Source organism: Myotis yumanensis, unplaced genomic scaffold, assembly GCF_028538775.1.
Source record: "Myotis yumanensis isolate MYYU_CA2020_CCGP unplaced genomic scaffold, mMyoYum1.0.hap1 SCAF_4, whole genome shotgun sequence".
Lineage (NCBI taxonomy): Eukaryota > Metazoa > Chordata > Mammalia > Chiroptera > Vespertilionidae > Myotis > Myotis yumanensis.
Window position 1 is genome coordinate 52,607,141 of NW_027223755.1, and position 17,057 is coordinate 52,624,197.

A 17,057-nucleotide genomic window follows, 5' to 3' on the forward strand; every position below is an offset into this window, starting at 1 on the left:
ATTAAGAATATGAATATGGGATCTAATAATAATACTAAATGTTCTTAGGCAAGTCTTTTAACTTTTTCTTGCTCTATCTCATCATATCTCAAATCTTCACAAGAAACTTTAAAAGTCTTGCAGCACAGGATAAGTTCCAAATATAAAGTAAATGAAGTGTAATCAATTCTTCAGAATATCCCAAGAGCAAGGAGTACTTCCCTAGGGCTACAGCTAATTATTTTTTAATATGGTACCTTCAAAATCCATTGCTTTGAGTGCTTCTAAGGCTATTCCATTGTCTATCAGTTCTCTTAGTGTATAAACAGAGAACTCTTTTTTGTATCTTCAACTTTTCTTTCCTTAGCTACAGGCAATGACTGCCTTCCCACAATCTTCAGAGAATAAAATAATTCCCTCCTTCATTTATATAAGTGTAGGAATGCATTACACCTTACATTTCAATCTCACATTTGGATTTGTGGATATTTTTCCCTATTAAATTTGTATACACAATGAAGTCTTTTAAAAAGTAGATTACTATAATGTCAAATTGTCCCGTTTTACAAAAAAAAAAAAAAAAAAATACACATCTGAAATCAGCACAAAGATAGAATCAGAAGGTATGAGAGTGAAATCATTTACAGAGAAAAACAGAAGACCAAAAACTGAGCCTTGACAATCTAACATTAAGGGGCCAATAAAAGGAGTTGCAAAGGAGATGGAGAATGAGTGTTCACAGAGGTAAGAAGAAAACCAGAAACTACCGTAACATGGAAGCATACTTAGGATAGTATGAGAAAAAGAAATCCCAATGTCAAATGTTGCTAAGCAAGCAAACAAAACAAGGACTAAAAATCATTAAGATAAGAGAGACTTATGCATGCTTCAATGCTGACTGGAAAAAGTCAGTACAGAAAGTGTGATGGAAAATGAAGAGGAGCAGATAACTGATAGAAGAGAAGTCACAGGATAATTGGACACATCAAAATAGAATAAAAGAGAAAGAGAAGCTAGGTAAATTTCTTTTTTTGTTATTTCCCAGAGAATTATTTATGTGCACATTGCATATTATTTTAAATCCTATGATATCGACTATAATTTTTGGGGTAACTGTAGCAATTAACAAAATGTTATCAAAACATATACCTACTTCTCATTCCCACTTCCAGTAGCTAACATGCATGGCCTTTACCATCACACTTACATGAAACAACTTACAAGGTGTAAACGGTCAAAATGCAAAAAAGGGAAACATCAACTTACAGTTCACATTTAATATAGGTAACTGCCTACTTATAAGAGAGATTAGGTCCTAAAGATCTATGTATAGATGACATTTTGTATATAAAAATGCTTCAGGGATAACTTTTAGTAATAAAAGAAAAATCATAGCCTAAATATTTTAAAAAATGAAAAATAATGCAATTAGATAGCATAAAATAAATTTTATTCCTTTAAAATTTATCACAAAATTTATGCAAATTGAACCCAGTTGAACCCTAATAGCTCACTTAGCTTTATAACACACTGTCTTAAATCTCTGAGTGTGGAGGAGTGGACACTCACTTCAGCAGGCTGAGGCCAGTCTGTTCCTCTATGAGGCACAGGAGTTACTGACAGAGGCAATAACATGATTTCTAGCAAATGGTTGCTGCGACAGGACAATTATCTTCATGCAAATGCCTTTTTCTTGATATAAGAAAAGAGTTACCTTCATGTGGGAAGGATTCTAATTTATATTTGTTGTTTTGCCACAGATTACCTGAATTCACCAGTTTACTGTCATTATTTGGGTAATAATTTGGTTGGTAAATTCAGCAAAGTTCCAAGGGCTGCTCCACATTCCAAAAGATAAACATTAATTTTATCTTTCTAGGTTTTTTCCCCACAAAAATAAACAAACAACAAATATATACATTTACTTCCCCTCCTTTCTCACACAAAAGGGAAAATTCATCTATAATTTTGTAAATATTGGCTATTTCCCCACCACTACATTCCAACCAGCAACATCTGAGAGTTCCTTTCTCTCTACGGCTTCATCTACCAAGTGTGCTTACTGTCAAGCTTATCGATTTTTGTCAGCATGACAGATGAGAATGTTATTTCAGTATATTCTTCATTAACATGTCTTCTATTATTAGTGTAAACATCTTTTTGTATATTTAAAGGCTATGTGCATTTCTCCTTAACAGCTTGTTCGTGCCTATTGCCCACTGGTGGAGATTTTTGTTTGATTTCATCTTTTTCTTTTCAATTTTTAGAAGAGATGGTAATCTTTGGCAGCTTCCTAGCTATCTGATATGACAAAATATTCCAGGTTCATGTCATTTCTTTCTTGGCCCAGATTGAAACCCAACATTTCTCCAAAGAACTCAGGTTGCTTTAATGGGAAGTAGTATTTCAAAACCACAATCATCAATAGTGGGTTGGTATTTCAAAACTATAGTCAGTGCTACTGAAGGGTTGATAGGTGTTATTTCATTTTCTGCATTTAAATCTCTGATCCATTTGGAGTTCATTCTGGTGTACATTGTGATATATAGTCAAATTTTATATTCTAGTGTATAACTATCATCTATCCATTACTTAAAGTTCCTTTTCCTCCAATGATTTATGACTGCATCATAACATAAACTATATTTCAATGTGTATTTGAACTTTTTGGACTTCTTATTCTGTTCAATTGGTCTGTGTGTCTGTTCATAAGTCAATGCTACTTTATTTTTAAAGAGGCTCACAATTTTTCTCAATTAGGTTTTCTCATTATTTCAATGACTATTTCTTCAATTCTAAGATGTCTAATTACTAATACGATTCTGGATATAGTACCAAACTTGTAGGATTGGATGCGAGAGAGATGGAAGTCAAGGAGATTGCTAACCAACTCTGGACCAGTGGTCATTTCTTTGTTTCTAACATAGAGAGATAAATTTTGCCAGTAATAATAAGTAGATAGAGAGAAATGGGAGAGGAAAAACAATAAATTAAACCTCCATAATGTTAATAACAAAGGTAAATTAGAAATCTTACACAGTAAAGTTTTATCTTCATTCTTGCTTCTAATATTTGCTGGGCACATTAAAGAAAATAAAATATCACATGTATGCATCTTACTTATTATTCCGCGCAACAGTATAGAAAATTTTATCCGCATTTTACAGTGGAGGCTCAGAAATATATTGTTTTAAGTCAAACACATGGTGACTGAGACAGAAGTAAGACCGGATTTCCTAATGGCCAGCCCTTTGTTTCTATTACATTATAAGACATGTGAATCACACATTATATGAAGGCATTAATTATACACAGATAATCACATTATATGAAAATATTTGAATATTAAAACAATGATCACTATAAGAACCTTTAAGACACCACTGGCCTATATTCTTTAACAAATTCCATTTTTTAAAATGTAACATTTTAAAATAATTTTCTATTTTACAAGACATATTACTAATTCAGGTTCAGGGGAAAAAAGTATGTCCTTAGTTCTTTTTATAAATGTGATACTCTCCATAAAGAAAGAGCCAGCTTATCAGACTACCAAATCACTGCTATTCTCTTAAGCACATTGACAGTTACCTCTAACAGAGGTACTCAAGTTAAATATAAAAAGAAATGCAAAGACCCAAATTAGGCAAGAAAATCAAATCTCTCTTCCATTAGAATATCTGCAGAATTATAAATTCTCTATCTAATAGTAATTCAGTATTGACATGAAAGAGTTGAGAAAATTTTGCAAGTTACATGTAGAGTTTTTACCATTCTATTTACTACTTAACATAATAGCCTTTCTAGTTTTTCTGATTTAGTCTACCAGAAACATTCTCTAACATTCAACCCCAATATATACACACTGAAGACTTCTATTTTCAAAATTACCCATTCACACCACTCCCGCCTCTTTCAACTGATAGAATCTTTCTAAATTTAGAGAATTTATAATACAAACTTATTAAAGGCTACATGTTTTTATTGAGCTATATTTAGATAGTAAAAAATATAGATACAGATTAGCAAGAGCATTTTTTTGACTATAAAAATGTACTTACGTGAATATAAACAGTATTCTTTTGTGTAGTTACGGCACTATATTCTAAAAACAATGTGACATCTCAGTTTATTTTACTTACACAATAAATTAAATTTACAAAGAAATGATAGAGCATTTCAGGAGCAAGTCTTAAAAACAATTTCTGCTGAATAACTGCTATAATAATCTCCTTAAGAGAGAAATACACATAAATTAAACAGCAGATGTGAAACATACACAGGGTTGGGCAAAAATAGGTTTATAGTTGTGAGTACCAAAAGTTTATTCTTGTATCATTGTTTATTAATTATTGTATTATTTTCCACATCAACAACTGTAAACCTAACTCTGCCCAAACCTATAGTAGCTCTCAGTTGAAGACAAAATATAATTTGATTTAGTAGGCAAACACTATGAAAACAGAAGGGGTTTTGTTTAGATTGCTGGGTAAAGTGAAAATATTTTTCCTTTAAACTTCAATCTTATGCATATCAAAAGCTGTTTATTAAGGCAGTCTCCCAGGTGATAAACTCAAATTTGCACTATCTTCTGAATTCTGCCCTATCCATCAAGGAGGAGCAGGAGGTTTTCAGTGCTTCTTATGTCCAAGACATGGTGACATGCTTTCTACAGGTTCTTGCTTAACTAGAGATATTATTGGTAATATAAGTACTAAATTATTTGCAGAAGCTAAATACAAAGGTTTATTTGTTTTTAAGAACTGTGAGCTGTTATATAAGTACATATTCTTAAGTTCATAAATCTACAGTTTGACTATGAAGGTTAAAAATTTTCCAAAAGAATATGCCACAAATAGAGTCTATCTTTTATCAAATAACTTTAATCAGCAGAGCTTTAGGAGTCTGAAACTTTTAGAACTTAAATGGGAATTAGAATAAAATAATTAAAATGATTTAGCTTTACAAGTAGAAAAATTATCATTAACAGATCATTTTCCTTCCTTCCAATAAGAAAATTTACATATCTTTATGTTTAAATTCCTAACATTAAAAAATTCCCTAAAAATCCATAGATCCAGAATGTGTACTAAACAGTTTATATATCTGTATCATACTCATTTTATTTTCAACAACTATCATATAAACAGTATTTTTATACAGAAACTTTTCCCAAACTGCTGAAAGATATGCATAAACAGTACTATAATACAGAATGAAATACCTTAAGAAAAATAAAGCAAACTCATATCTTTGGTTTACTAGCATTATTTTTTAAATTCTATTTTCCTACTTATTTTTAATTTGATTTTTACTATTAGTAAATGGCATTCATCTTTAATTTTCTTTTTTTGGAAGAAGACAAGATAGGAAGAAAAAGATATGAGAAGAAAGGAAATTGAGCAGAGAGAAAGACTATAGCAAAGGAGATGAGGGAAGGTTTCTTAAAGGAGGAGACATCTGAGCCATAACCTGAGGGCAGGTGGAGGAAGGAGGATCATGAACAAGGGAAGAAGGGTATCTCAAAGAGAGAAAACAGCGTAAGAAAAGTACAAGGTGCAAATGAAGGATAATAAAGGGTTAAATCTAACTTGAAACTTCAAGGCACATTAAGGATGTAGATATTAAGGAATATGGATGAAAAGGCAGGTCCACAAATGCATTAAATCCCAGTATAATGAACCAAAAATAAATTTACTGTAGTGAAAATTGTGTCATTACTTGTAAATAACTAGAACTTGTATATCTAGCGCCTAACATGTAAGAAATTCAATTCAATTTATTTTTTTAATTCAATTTAATAATCAACTCTTGACAGTGAAATTAGCAATGAGAACAAGTATTTCAAATAACACATGGAAGCAAGATGACATGCAACAAATGTTATAACAACCGGACTTCCTTCTCCAACCCTTGGGTCTTTTATTGTGCTCACTTTTATTGTGCTCATTTTGGGGAATAAGGGGGATTGGTACATAAAACTCAGGGGTCCAATGATCTAAATTTGAAAAATATTGCATTGAAAGTTAAATCTTGCAATGTTGTGTGATCACTTGGGGACAATGTGATCATGAACACAAGTGTAAATGCAGGCAGAGGAGGTGGAAATCTAGGCAATGCAGAATATTTTATATATGTAGTCATTAAAGCGAAAACTTAAAATATTTTTATTATCGTGGAGTAAGGTCAACCAAAAATAAATCTGTGATTCTCCCTCTGTCCAAAACTTAGATAGGAGATCCTAGGAGAAAGGAATCATGTATACATGGTATGATCTAATCTAGATTTTGCTATACATGATGTTGGATAACATAGGTTGAAAGTAAAAAAGATGCAGATGCCGAGAAGGACAGGTGTATTTGGCTTATGGAAAAGAGTAAAATGTAAGCCCCATTAAAAACCAACAACAACCCTAGTCTTCTTTAAGACCATAAGTATGAATATTCTATGATAAAGACACTACCAGTTTGCAACATGATTATTGAAATCAAGGAAAATGGGAAAACTTTTTTTATGTGCAGCAGAAATTATTAAGGGCATTAAATATAATTAAGTAATAAATGTAGCAGAAAGTGAAATAAGCCAGTCAATGAAGGAAAAACACCACATGATCTCACTCATTCATGGATAATAAAGACCATTACAAACTTTTGAACAATAATAGATACAGAGGCAGAGCTGCCTCAAACTGATTGTCACACTGCAGTGGGAAGGCCAGGGAGGGTTGGGGGACTGGAGGGAGGGGAGTAAGAGATCAACCGAAGGACTTGTATGCATCTATATAAGCATAACTAATGGACATAAGACACTGGGGGGTAAAGGAGGGCAGGGGTTTGTCAAGGGCGGGGGGGATAAAAAGGGCACTTATGTAATACCCTTTGTAATACTTTTAGCAAAAATAAAAATAAATAAATAAATAAATGTAGCAGAACAATGTCTAAACTGTGAAGGGCCTAACATTTTACCCCACTTGGAAGCTAACAAGTTAACCTCTACAGTTGCATGGATCTTGACAGAAGACACTAAACTCCTGGGTCAGAGACATAGAACTTTATTACTCAGAAAACAGACGGCAGCATGAGCTTCATGTTTTCATCGGTTCCTCTTTTTTTTTAATATACTTTATTGATTTTTTACATCAATGAGAGAGAAACATCGATCAGCTGCCTCCTGCACACCCCTACTGGGGATGTGCCCGCAACCAAGGTACATGCCCTTGACTGGAATCGAACCTGGGACCCTTCAGTCCACAGGCCGACGCTCTATCCACTGAGCCAAACTGGTTAGGGCATCTTTTTTTTTAATATATATATTTTTATTGATTTCAGAGAGGAAGGGAGAGGGAGAGAGATAGAAACATCAATGATAAGAATCATTGATCGGCTACCTCCTGCATGGCCCCCACTGGGGACTGAGCCCACAAGCAGGGCATGTGCCCCTGACCGAATCAAACCCAGGACCCTTCAGTCCGCAGTCCAACACTCTATCCACCAAGCAAAACCGGCTAGGGCTTCATCGTTTCCTCTTCCCCCCAAATCTCACATGGGCAATGTGGATAGGCTGAGGGTAGAAGCTGCACACGGTGGTACTGTATCACAGCTGAGAACCTCAAGCTTACAAAGCCCAATCTTACTAGTACAAGGGGGTTGGTTGCTAGCAAACCTGCCCACTCATTGCTTCCAGTGCAGGAAGGGAAGAACATTATTTTTAGTACTTCAGATGGCAACTAAGTCTGCCCTCAGCCTTGGACAAAGAAACGATTTGTCTTCTAAGATTGTTTCCTATACAAACACCCTCAAAAAGACAGTCCAGAACAAAAGCTGTCAATACCTGTGCTCAGAGACATGCAAAAATGCAAGAAACTTACAGAGGATTGTTTCCTAGCAAACATAGATTAAGTTTCATATGTTCTTATGCTCTTGTTTAACTAAGTAATCCATTTTGACTGCTTTATTAAAGAGCCAAAGAAAAATAGAGCAATGTCAGCTTTCCTTAGAGAAGTAAAATAGTAGTCTAGTTATCCACACTAGTATGCATTTTTACTAAAAATACTTAATATGACAGGATAAGTAAAACTTTTAGCTTTAACAAAACATTCACCTTAATGACAAATGATATTTTCAAAGGTTTTAACTAGCAGTACCATGTTGAAGTACCTAATGGTTACAAGGCCTAATGCTTTATCAAGTCCAAAGTAAGTAGGTTAGACCCAATTTATTAGCAAAATATCAATCTTCTTCAAATAGATAAACACTTTAAAAAATTTTTTATTGAGGAGTAATTGACAAATATAATTGGATATATTTGAAGTGTACAACGTGATGAACTGATATACATATCAATGTAGGATGATTATCAAGATCAAGATAATTAACATAGCCATCACCTCATAGCTAACAGGTAACTCTTTTTTTTTTTTTTTGGTAAGCACTTAAAAGAGTACTTACTACTCCTGGAACAGCAGAGATTCATCTTCTTAAAACACTTTTAAAAACTGGCCTTATGGGGAGACAACCAAGCTGGCGGCATAGGTAAACACCTGAATTTGTGCCACGCACAACCACATTAAAACTACAACTAAAAGACAAAATGAACACCATCCAGAACCACGGGAAGGCTGGCTGAGTGGAAATTCTACAACTAGAAGGAAAGAGAAAAGCGCATTGAGTCAGGTAGGAGGTGCAGAGGTGTGGAAGTGCGGAGGTAAGGAGGCAGGTGAAAGGGGCTAGCAGGTGGGTACACTGTTGTCTTTTTCAATCGGGAGGGAGAAACAAGCTCCCGACTGCTCTGTACTCTAGTTCCGGGTGAGAATTTAGGGACCCAGACTCATACTGAGAGAAACTGGACTGTCTGGCATCGGGCAGGAACGTGAGGACGGCTTTCTTGCAGAGATGCTTCCAGCAGTCATTGTTCCTGCATGGGGCCGCGGGACACAGACCTCCGGGACCTATCTGAGGCAGAGCAGACTGGCAGCCATTGCGGTTTGCTCCGCCCTGGTGATTTCCTGAGACCCCGCCCACCCAATTTACAATCCCACCCAAGCTGTGTGCAGAGGCTTTTGCATATGAATGGCCTGGCCTTTCTCTGCCTAAAAACCTAGGCAGACTCAGTGAGCACCAAAGCCCCACTGAAACAAGTCCTGCCCCATAAGGGTGTCTTCAGCACAGAAGTTCTCCCATTGTAGACACAACTGGTCCTCACAGCCAATTGGCCTGGAGGTCAATTCCACCCAGTGATACCAACAGTGATCAAGGCTTAGCTACAATAAGACTGTGTACACAGCCCACAAAGAGGTGCACCAAGAGTGTCCACCTCAGGTAATTAGGGAGGCTGAGCCACTGGGCGCTATAGGACACCTAGCACACAAAGCCACTCTATCAACACAGGGAAGCATAAAAAATGCAGAGACAAAGAAAGATGAAAGAAATGGAGGAAAGCAAACTACTGGATATAGAGTTGAAAACCACGGTTATAAGGTTACTCAAGAATCTTCTAGAAACCTCCAAGAAATATACTGAGACCCTCAAGGATATGAAAAAGGACCAATTAGAAATTAAGCATACACTGACTGAAATAAAGAATAATATACAGAAATCCAACAGCAGACTAGAAGATCCCAAGAATCAAGTCAAAGATTTGAAATACGAAGAAGCAAAAAACACCCAACCAGAAAAGCAAAAAGAAAAAAGAATACAAAAATATGAAGATCGTGCAAGGAGTCTCTGGGACAACTTCAAGCGAACCAACATCCAAATCATAGGGGTGCCAGAAGAAGAGAGAGAGCAAGATATTGAAAACCTATATGAAGAAATAATGACAGAAAACTTCCCCTACCTGGTGAAAGAAACAGACTTACAAGTCCAGGAAGTGCAGAGAACGCCAAACAAAAGGAATCCAAAGAGGACCACATCAAGACACATCATAATTAAAATGCCAAAGGCAAAAGACAGAGAGAATCTTAAAAGCAGCAAGAGAAAAACAGTCAGTTACCTACAAGGGAGTACCCATACAAATGTCAGCTGATTTCTCAACAGCAACTATGCAGGCCAGAAGGGAGTGGCAAGAAATATTCTAAGTGATGAATAGCAAGAACCTACAACCAAGATTACTCTACCCAGCAAAGCTATCATTTAGAATTGAAGGTCATATAAAGAGCTTCACAGATAAGAAAAGCTAAAGGAGTGCATCACAACCAAACCAGTATTATATGAAATGCTGAAGTGTATTCTTTAAGAGGAAGAAGAAGGTAAAGATAAAAATTATGAACAAAGTGAAAACAAATACATATCTATTAACAAGTGAATCTAAAAATCAAGTGAATAAAAAAATCTGACGAACAGAATAAACTGGTGAATAGAATAGGATCAGAGGCATAGAAAGGGAGTGGGCTGACAATTCTCGGGGGGAAGGGAGTGTGAGGTGTGCGGGAAGAGACTGGACAAAAATCGTACACCTATGGACAAGAACAGTAGGGGGGAGGGGTAAGGGCAGGGGGTGGGTTAGGAACCGGGTGGAGGGGAGCTATGGGGGAAAAAAAGAGGAACAACTGTAATAATCTGAACAATAAAGATTTATTAACAGAAAAAAAAATTGGCATTGTGTTTCTAATATAATGACTCACTACAAAATATTAAGGTCATAGGAAGGATATGTACGTAGAACAACAAACTTTTAAACTGAGAATGCATTTCTAACAACCATTAAAAATAACCTAAAAAAATAATCTAACAAAATCTTTTTGAAATCACTTTTTTTAGAACAAGTCCATAAACTACTTCAACTTTAAAAGTTTTATTTGGACTATTCAAAATTTGAAAAATATAAGGTAGACATTGTATATATGACCATACCTCTCCTAGAGCTTCGTATCTTTTCTGATTCCATCTGTGCAAGTCTTCTCGGTAGTTAAAAACAAATGGTTCCCCAGTTTTTATGTGTCTTAACTGTCCCTCTAGAAGATAAACAAACAATATTGCTATGATTCAGAGTAAATGTATAATAATATCGAAAGTACAACTAATGTCTGATTAAAAATTTAAAAGAACTTTCTCAGAACTGTTTCATTTTTTTTCATTAGATTTTCTCTTTAAATATCAGTATGATACAAACATATAAATATGGCTCCAAGCACTCAACTGCTATGATATTTTATCTTCATTTTCTAATCTAAAGTAAAGTAACAGTATTTGAGGGCCCACAATATATAAAACACCAGTTCTTAAGCTTACAGGCTACCTGAAGAGTAAAAGCATAGGTATGAAAAAGAAGTTAAACAAGAAGGAAGTTAAGTCAATAATCTAAAAACTGCCACAGGCAATTTATGTAGTCAAAGAAGTCTAAGATGAGTTTGGATTCATTTGAAGGATCGCTATAGGCTAGAATATGTTCAGAAGGTTTTGGTGAGATTTCTCAACTAGGCTTTGAAATATGGGATGAATTTCAAAGAAAAATGGAGAGAGGAAGTGAGTGAGCCAATACTGGCTTGGACCGTCAAGGCAGACTCACCCAATTGAGAGCTTTTACCGATAATCAATAACTTTACTAATAATTTCAAGGGTTAAAGTGATCAAGAGGAGCAGACAAAACTGGGAGAGAGGTCTGAAAGAGCCTGGGAATTTCTTCCCAGGCCTTTTCCTCTCAGTGGACAGCACTCTCTGGTCCAGAATAGGTGAAGTCTCTATGTGGGTCATACAGCTTACCTTACACATTGGTGAGCATTTAGTTACATAAATACTTCCATTTTATGTGCCAGAGAGTGGTACTGCTATGTAATATTCTTCAAAGAAGCATACCTCACAGTTCCATAGATTAAAGGTTTGTTTACCATAAGCAATACCAAATGAGTTATCCTGCTGAGTGTATTCCATGGAGAAGGACTCTCTTCATAGCAAACACTAGTCTGTATTCACTAAAAGATTAAATTATCAGCATGTTGTCAAGGAGAAAAGAGCAGGCCACCTGTCTTATTTATTTCCCTAATATTCCCCTGGGAATCAGAAAAGAAATAGACCACAGGCCAATTGCTTTAACTCCCCCTGGTTCCCAGCAACATAAACAAAATTACGAAAAATGGACAGCAAATTCAAATAACAGGAAACAACTCAGTTTAATAGAAACAAAGGAATATTGAGGCAAATACTATGATTTAACACTATTAACACATGTTGGGATCAAATAGTAGAAGGCCCAAATTACTGGGCTTGGACTTTGTCCTAAGAGTAGTGAGACACAAGAAGAGGTTTAGAGGCAGAAGAGGAACATGACCAAGATGAGTGGAGTTAGTATATGATTTTTATCCAATGAGGGCATGCAGGAGTGGAGAAAGACTTGAAAGTTATGGCACTAAAACTGAACCCAGGAAATATACTACTCCAAGTAAAACTACTTCACTATTTTTATGTATCAATTTTACCTCACATAAAACAGATATTTTTAACATATAAAATAAAGGCTAATCCTTTATCATAAAGTTCTTTTTAGTACTCTCAACATGAGACACTACACTGAATCACTATCATATTCTTTGTCATCTGATGTCATAAAAATAGATGTATCTATGGTTTGCTTTCTAGGAAAGGGAAATTCCCATATAAAATATCAATACAAGTAGACTGATGACACCTACAACTTTAACAATTGTGATTTTGACTAAAGCAGCCTTAAAGGTACATGACACAGTAATGTGTAACAGAAATCTGAAATGTATTTTCTGAGAGACTACTGTGTGAAAGAGAACTGACTTCCCTAGCTGGTAAGTCAATTTAACAGACCACTATCATCAACATCTCAAAGAGAAGTTTTTTTGTTTTGTTTATTAATTCTCTACTCATTTTGGACATAATACTTCTCATCTACACTAATAAAAGAGAAACATGGTAATTAGTGTACAACCGCTACCCTTCCCATTGGCTAATCAGCATATCCTTATGCAAATTAACTGTCAGCCAAGATGGCGGGCGGCAGCCATGCACTGAAGTGAACAGGGAGGCTTGCTTGCTCCAGTGACGGCTGACTCCAACATTCCCCGCCTGACTTGCCGGCCTCTCAGCTGCAACTCTAAGCAACTATGTACTATGTAGCAAATATAGAAGCTAAAAAAAAACATAGAAACCGGCTTTCACTCAGCCAGGCTTCAGCCAGCCTGACCGAAACATTGTATCAATGTTTTCAGCAGCGAGGCCTCAGAGCTAAAGCTGGCCCAGAATAAAAAAAAAAAAAAGAAAAAAGGAGCGGTTAGAGCTTCAGTTACCTGCCAGCCGGAAAACGGCCCTCAGCCCCTCAGCCAGCCTGGCCAGGCACCCCAGTGGGGACCCCCACCCTGATCCAGGACACCCTTCAGGGCAAACCAGCCGGCCCTCACCCATGCACCAGGCCTATATTCTATATAGTAAAAGGGTAATATGCCTCCCGGCACCAGGATCAGTGGAGCAGCGAGGCTCCCGGCACCCGGATCAGCGTGACAGGGGGCAGCGCCCAAACCCCCTGATTGCCCTGCGGCTCTGTGTGTGACGGGGGCGGGGCCACAACCTCCCTATCCGCCCTGCTCTGTTCATGAGAGGGGAAGGCGCCCCAACCCCCTGATCAACCCTGCTCTGTGTGTGACAGGGGGGAGCTCCCCAACTCCTTGATCACCCTGTGGCTCTGTGTGTGACAGGGGGCGGGGCCACAACCTCCCTATCTGCCCTGCTCTGTTCCTGACAGGGGAAGGCGCCCCAATCCCCATCACCCTGTGGCTCTGTGTTTGACAGGGTGCGGCACACCAACCCCCTGTTCGGCCCTGCTCTGTGTGTGACAGGGTGCAGCACCCCAACCACCGCCCCCATGGGCCCTGCTCTGTGTGTGACAGGGTAGAGCCATAACCTCTCCATCGGCCCTGCCCTGAGTGTGACAGTGATGGCGCCCCAAACCCCTGATCGGCCCTGCTCTGTGGGGTGATAGAGGGTGGCGTCCCAACCCCTCTCGACGGGCCTTGCTCTGTGTGCGACAGGGTAGAGCCATAACCTCCCCATTGGCCCTGCCCTGAGTGTGACAGGGTGCAGCGCCCTAACCCCCTGATCCGCCCTGCTCTGTGTGTGACAGGGGGTGGTGCCCCAACTCCCCTATTGGCCCTACTCTGTGAGTGACAGGGGGGAGCTCCTCAACCCCCTGATGGGCCCTGCTCTGTGAGTGACAGGAGGGAGCTCCCCAACCCCCTGATCGGCCCTGCTCTGTGTGTGACAGGGTACGGAGCCCCAACCCCCCTGATGGGCCCTGCTTTGTGAGTGACAGGGGGGCAGCGCCCCAACCCCCTGATCGGCCCTGCTCTGTGAGTGACAGGGGGCAGCGCCCCAACCCCCTGATCGGCCCTGCTCTGTGAGTGACAGGGGGCAGCGCCCCAACCCCCTGATCGGCCCTGCTCTGTGCGTGACAGGGTGACGCCGCAACTTCCCTATCAACCCTGCCTTGAGTGTGACAGGGGGCAGTGCCCCAAACCCCCAATCGGCTGTACCCAGAGCATGACTGAGGGTGGCATCGCAACCTCCCCATCCACCCTGCTCTGTGCATGACAGGGGGGCAGCGCCCCAACTCCCCAATCGGCCCTGCTCTGAGCCTGACCAGGGGCTGCACCTAGGGATTGGGCCTGTCCTCTGCCACCCAGGAGCAGGCCTAAGCCAGCAGGTCGTTATCTCCCGAGGGGTCCCAGACTGCGAGAGGGCACAGGCTGGGCTGGGGGACCCCTCTTCCCCCAGTTGGGGGGGACTAGGCCTGCAGGGGAGGGAGAGCAGTTCAGGGGGACCAGGCCTGCAGGGGAGGGCAGTTAGGGGTGACCAGGACGGCAAGGGAGGGCAGTTAGGGACAACCAGGGCAGCAGGGGAGCAGTTAGGCGTCGATCTGGCTGGCAGGGGAGTGGTTAGGGGGTGATCAGGCTGGCAGGCAGAAGCGGTGAGGGGCAATCAGGCAGGTAGGCAGGCAAGCGATTAGGAGCCAGCAGTCCTGGATTGTGAGAGGGATGTCCGACTGCCTGTTTAGGCCCTGTGGGATCGGGCCTAAACAGGCAGTCGGACATCCCCTGAGGGGGTCCCAGATTTGAGAGGGTGCAGGCTGGGCTGAGGGACATACCCCCCCCTCCAGTGCACGAATTTCATGCACCGGGCCTCTAGTCAGATATAATGAAAGACAAGATTCAAACTTGAACAGTCTACAAACAAGTACAATTACTTTTCGGTGATACAAAAGTGTGCTTCCTCATAATACTGCACTAGGGCCTAGGGAGTGTGGGTGAGGGTAAAAAGGGGAAAACCTTCACCTTCTTCATCTTCCAAAGCAAAGACATTTCAGCTGGGCCCTATATAATTACAACCAGAGAATGGCTAAGTAGATATCTTAAACCCAAGGAGCATTTAAACAGGCACAGTGATTTGAAAGAACATGTATCAGTTTGACTCAGGTAAAAAGAATATCTTCCCTTTTGCTTAGAGTGAGCTTTGTTTCCAAATTTTACTTTTACCCAATTAAGAACTTTAAAATCCTTTAGAAAAATTTAGCAGCTTCTCCAGTCAGGTAATTAAAGTTTCATTTTGAGGCTTTCATAAGAGTTTTTGTCCTTATAAACCTAAAAAAGAAGTCCCCAAAGATACTAAGTTGGACTTAACTTTTTAGGGATTTAATATTAAGACCGAGTTTCCTGTTTTCAAATCCTCACCTCAAATGCTACCTAATCTGTAATAACATTACCATTCAAGTAAAACACTGTGTTATTAATTTAATGAAACATAAATTTTTGTTCAAAAACATTCTTGCAATCTATGGTGTTCCTCTAAGTTCCAAGTGCAAAGTTTACTTTATTTAGAATTTAACTAATAAACTTTGAAATAAGAATGTTGCCTGAAAAAAGTCATAGAAAACTGAGTAGTATGCTTTAAAATATCATCACAGATAACCATTGCCAGTCAATTCATTTTAAATAATATGTGAAACAGTAGCATATCTACACTAATAAAAGAGAAACATGGTAATTGGTGTACGACCGCTACCCTTCTGATTGGCTAATCAGCGTATCCTTATGCAAATTAACTGTCAGCCAAGATGGCGGCCGGCAGCCATGCACTGAAGCGAGCAGGGAGGCTTCCTTGCTCCAGTGACTGCAGATTGCAACGTTCCCTGCCTGACTTGCAGGCCTCTGAGCTGGCAGTTTGAAACATTCTAACAAATATAGCCGGCTGGGATCTCAGAGCTGAAGTTATACATTGTTTCGATTATAGAATGGCAAACAAACCAGCAGTGGAAGCCTCAGAGCTAGAGCCAGAGCTAAAGCTGGCCCAGAAGAAGAAGAAAAAAGAAAAAAAGGAGTGGTTGGGAGCTTCAGTCAAAACCCCTAGCCTGAAAGCAGTCCTCAGCCCCTCACCCAGACTGGCCAGGCACCCCAGTGGGGACCCCCACCCTGAAGGGTGTGTGACCAGATGCAAACAGCCCTCAGCCCCTCATCCAGGCTGGCCAGGCACCCCAGTGGGGACCCCCACCCTGATCCAGGACACCCTTCAGGGAAAACCAGCCGGCCCCCAGGCCTCTATCCTATATAGTAAAAGGGTAATATGCCTCCCAGCACCGGGATCAGCGGAGTAGTGAGGCCTCCTGGCACCAGATCAGCGTGGCAGAGGGCAGCGCCCAAACCCCCTGATCGCCCTGCGGCTCTGTGTGTGACAGGGTGTGGAGCCCCAACCTCCTGATCGGCCCTGCTCTGTGTGTGACAGGGGGTGGAGCCCCAACCTACTGATCGGCCCTGCTCTGTGTGTGACAGGGTAGAGCCATAACCTCCCCATCGGCCCTGCCCTGAGTGTGACAGTGGTGGCGCCCAAACCCCCTGATCCGCCCTGCTCTGTGTGTGACAGGGGGCGGTGCCCCAACTCCCCTATTGGCCCTACTCTGTGCGTGACAGGGAGGAGCTCCCCAACCCCCTGATGGGCCCTGCTCTGTGCGTGACATGGGGGAGTTCCCCAACCCCCTGATGGGCCCTGCTCTGTGCGTGACGGGGGGGGGGGGGGAGGGCGAGGGGGGGGGCAGTGCCCCAACCCCCTGATTGGCCCTGCTCTGTGAGTGAC

At 40.2% G+C, this 17,057-nt stretch overlaps 1 protein-coding gene across 5 annotated transcripts in view; it reads right to left on the reverse strand.

Annotated features, from left to right (window-relative positions):
- The window catches only part of ARB2A (ARB2 cotranscriptional regulator A), a 383,721-nt gene that overhangs the window by 320,051 nt on the left and 46,613 nt on the right, over nucleotides 1-17,057 (reverse strand). For 4 of the 5 annotated variants that reach the window (XM_070412332.1, XM_070412333.1, XM_070412330.1 and 1 more), the window contains one exon: nucleotides 10,830-10,930. The exons of the other annotated variant lie outside the window; for it this stretch is intronic. In XM_070412332.1, coding sequence (XP_070268433.1) covers nucleotides 10,830-10,930 — 101 coding nt within the window. The remainder of the gene's footprint in view (nucleotides 1-10,829; nucleotides 10,931-17,057) is intronic. 5 annotated transcript variants of the gene reach the window in all.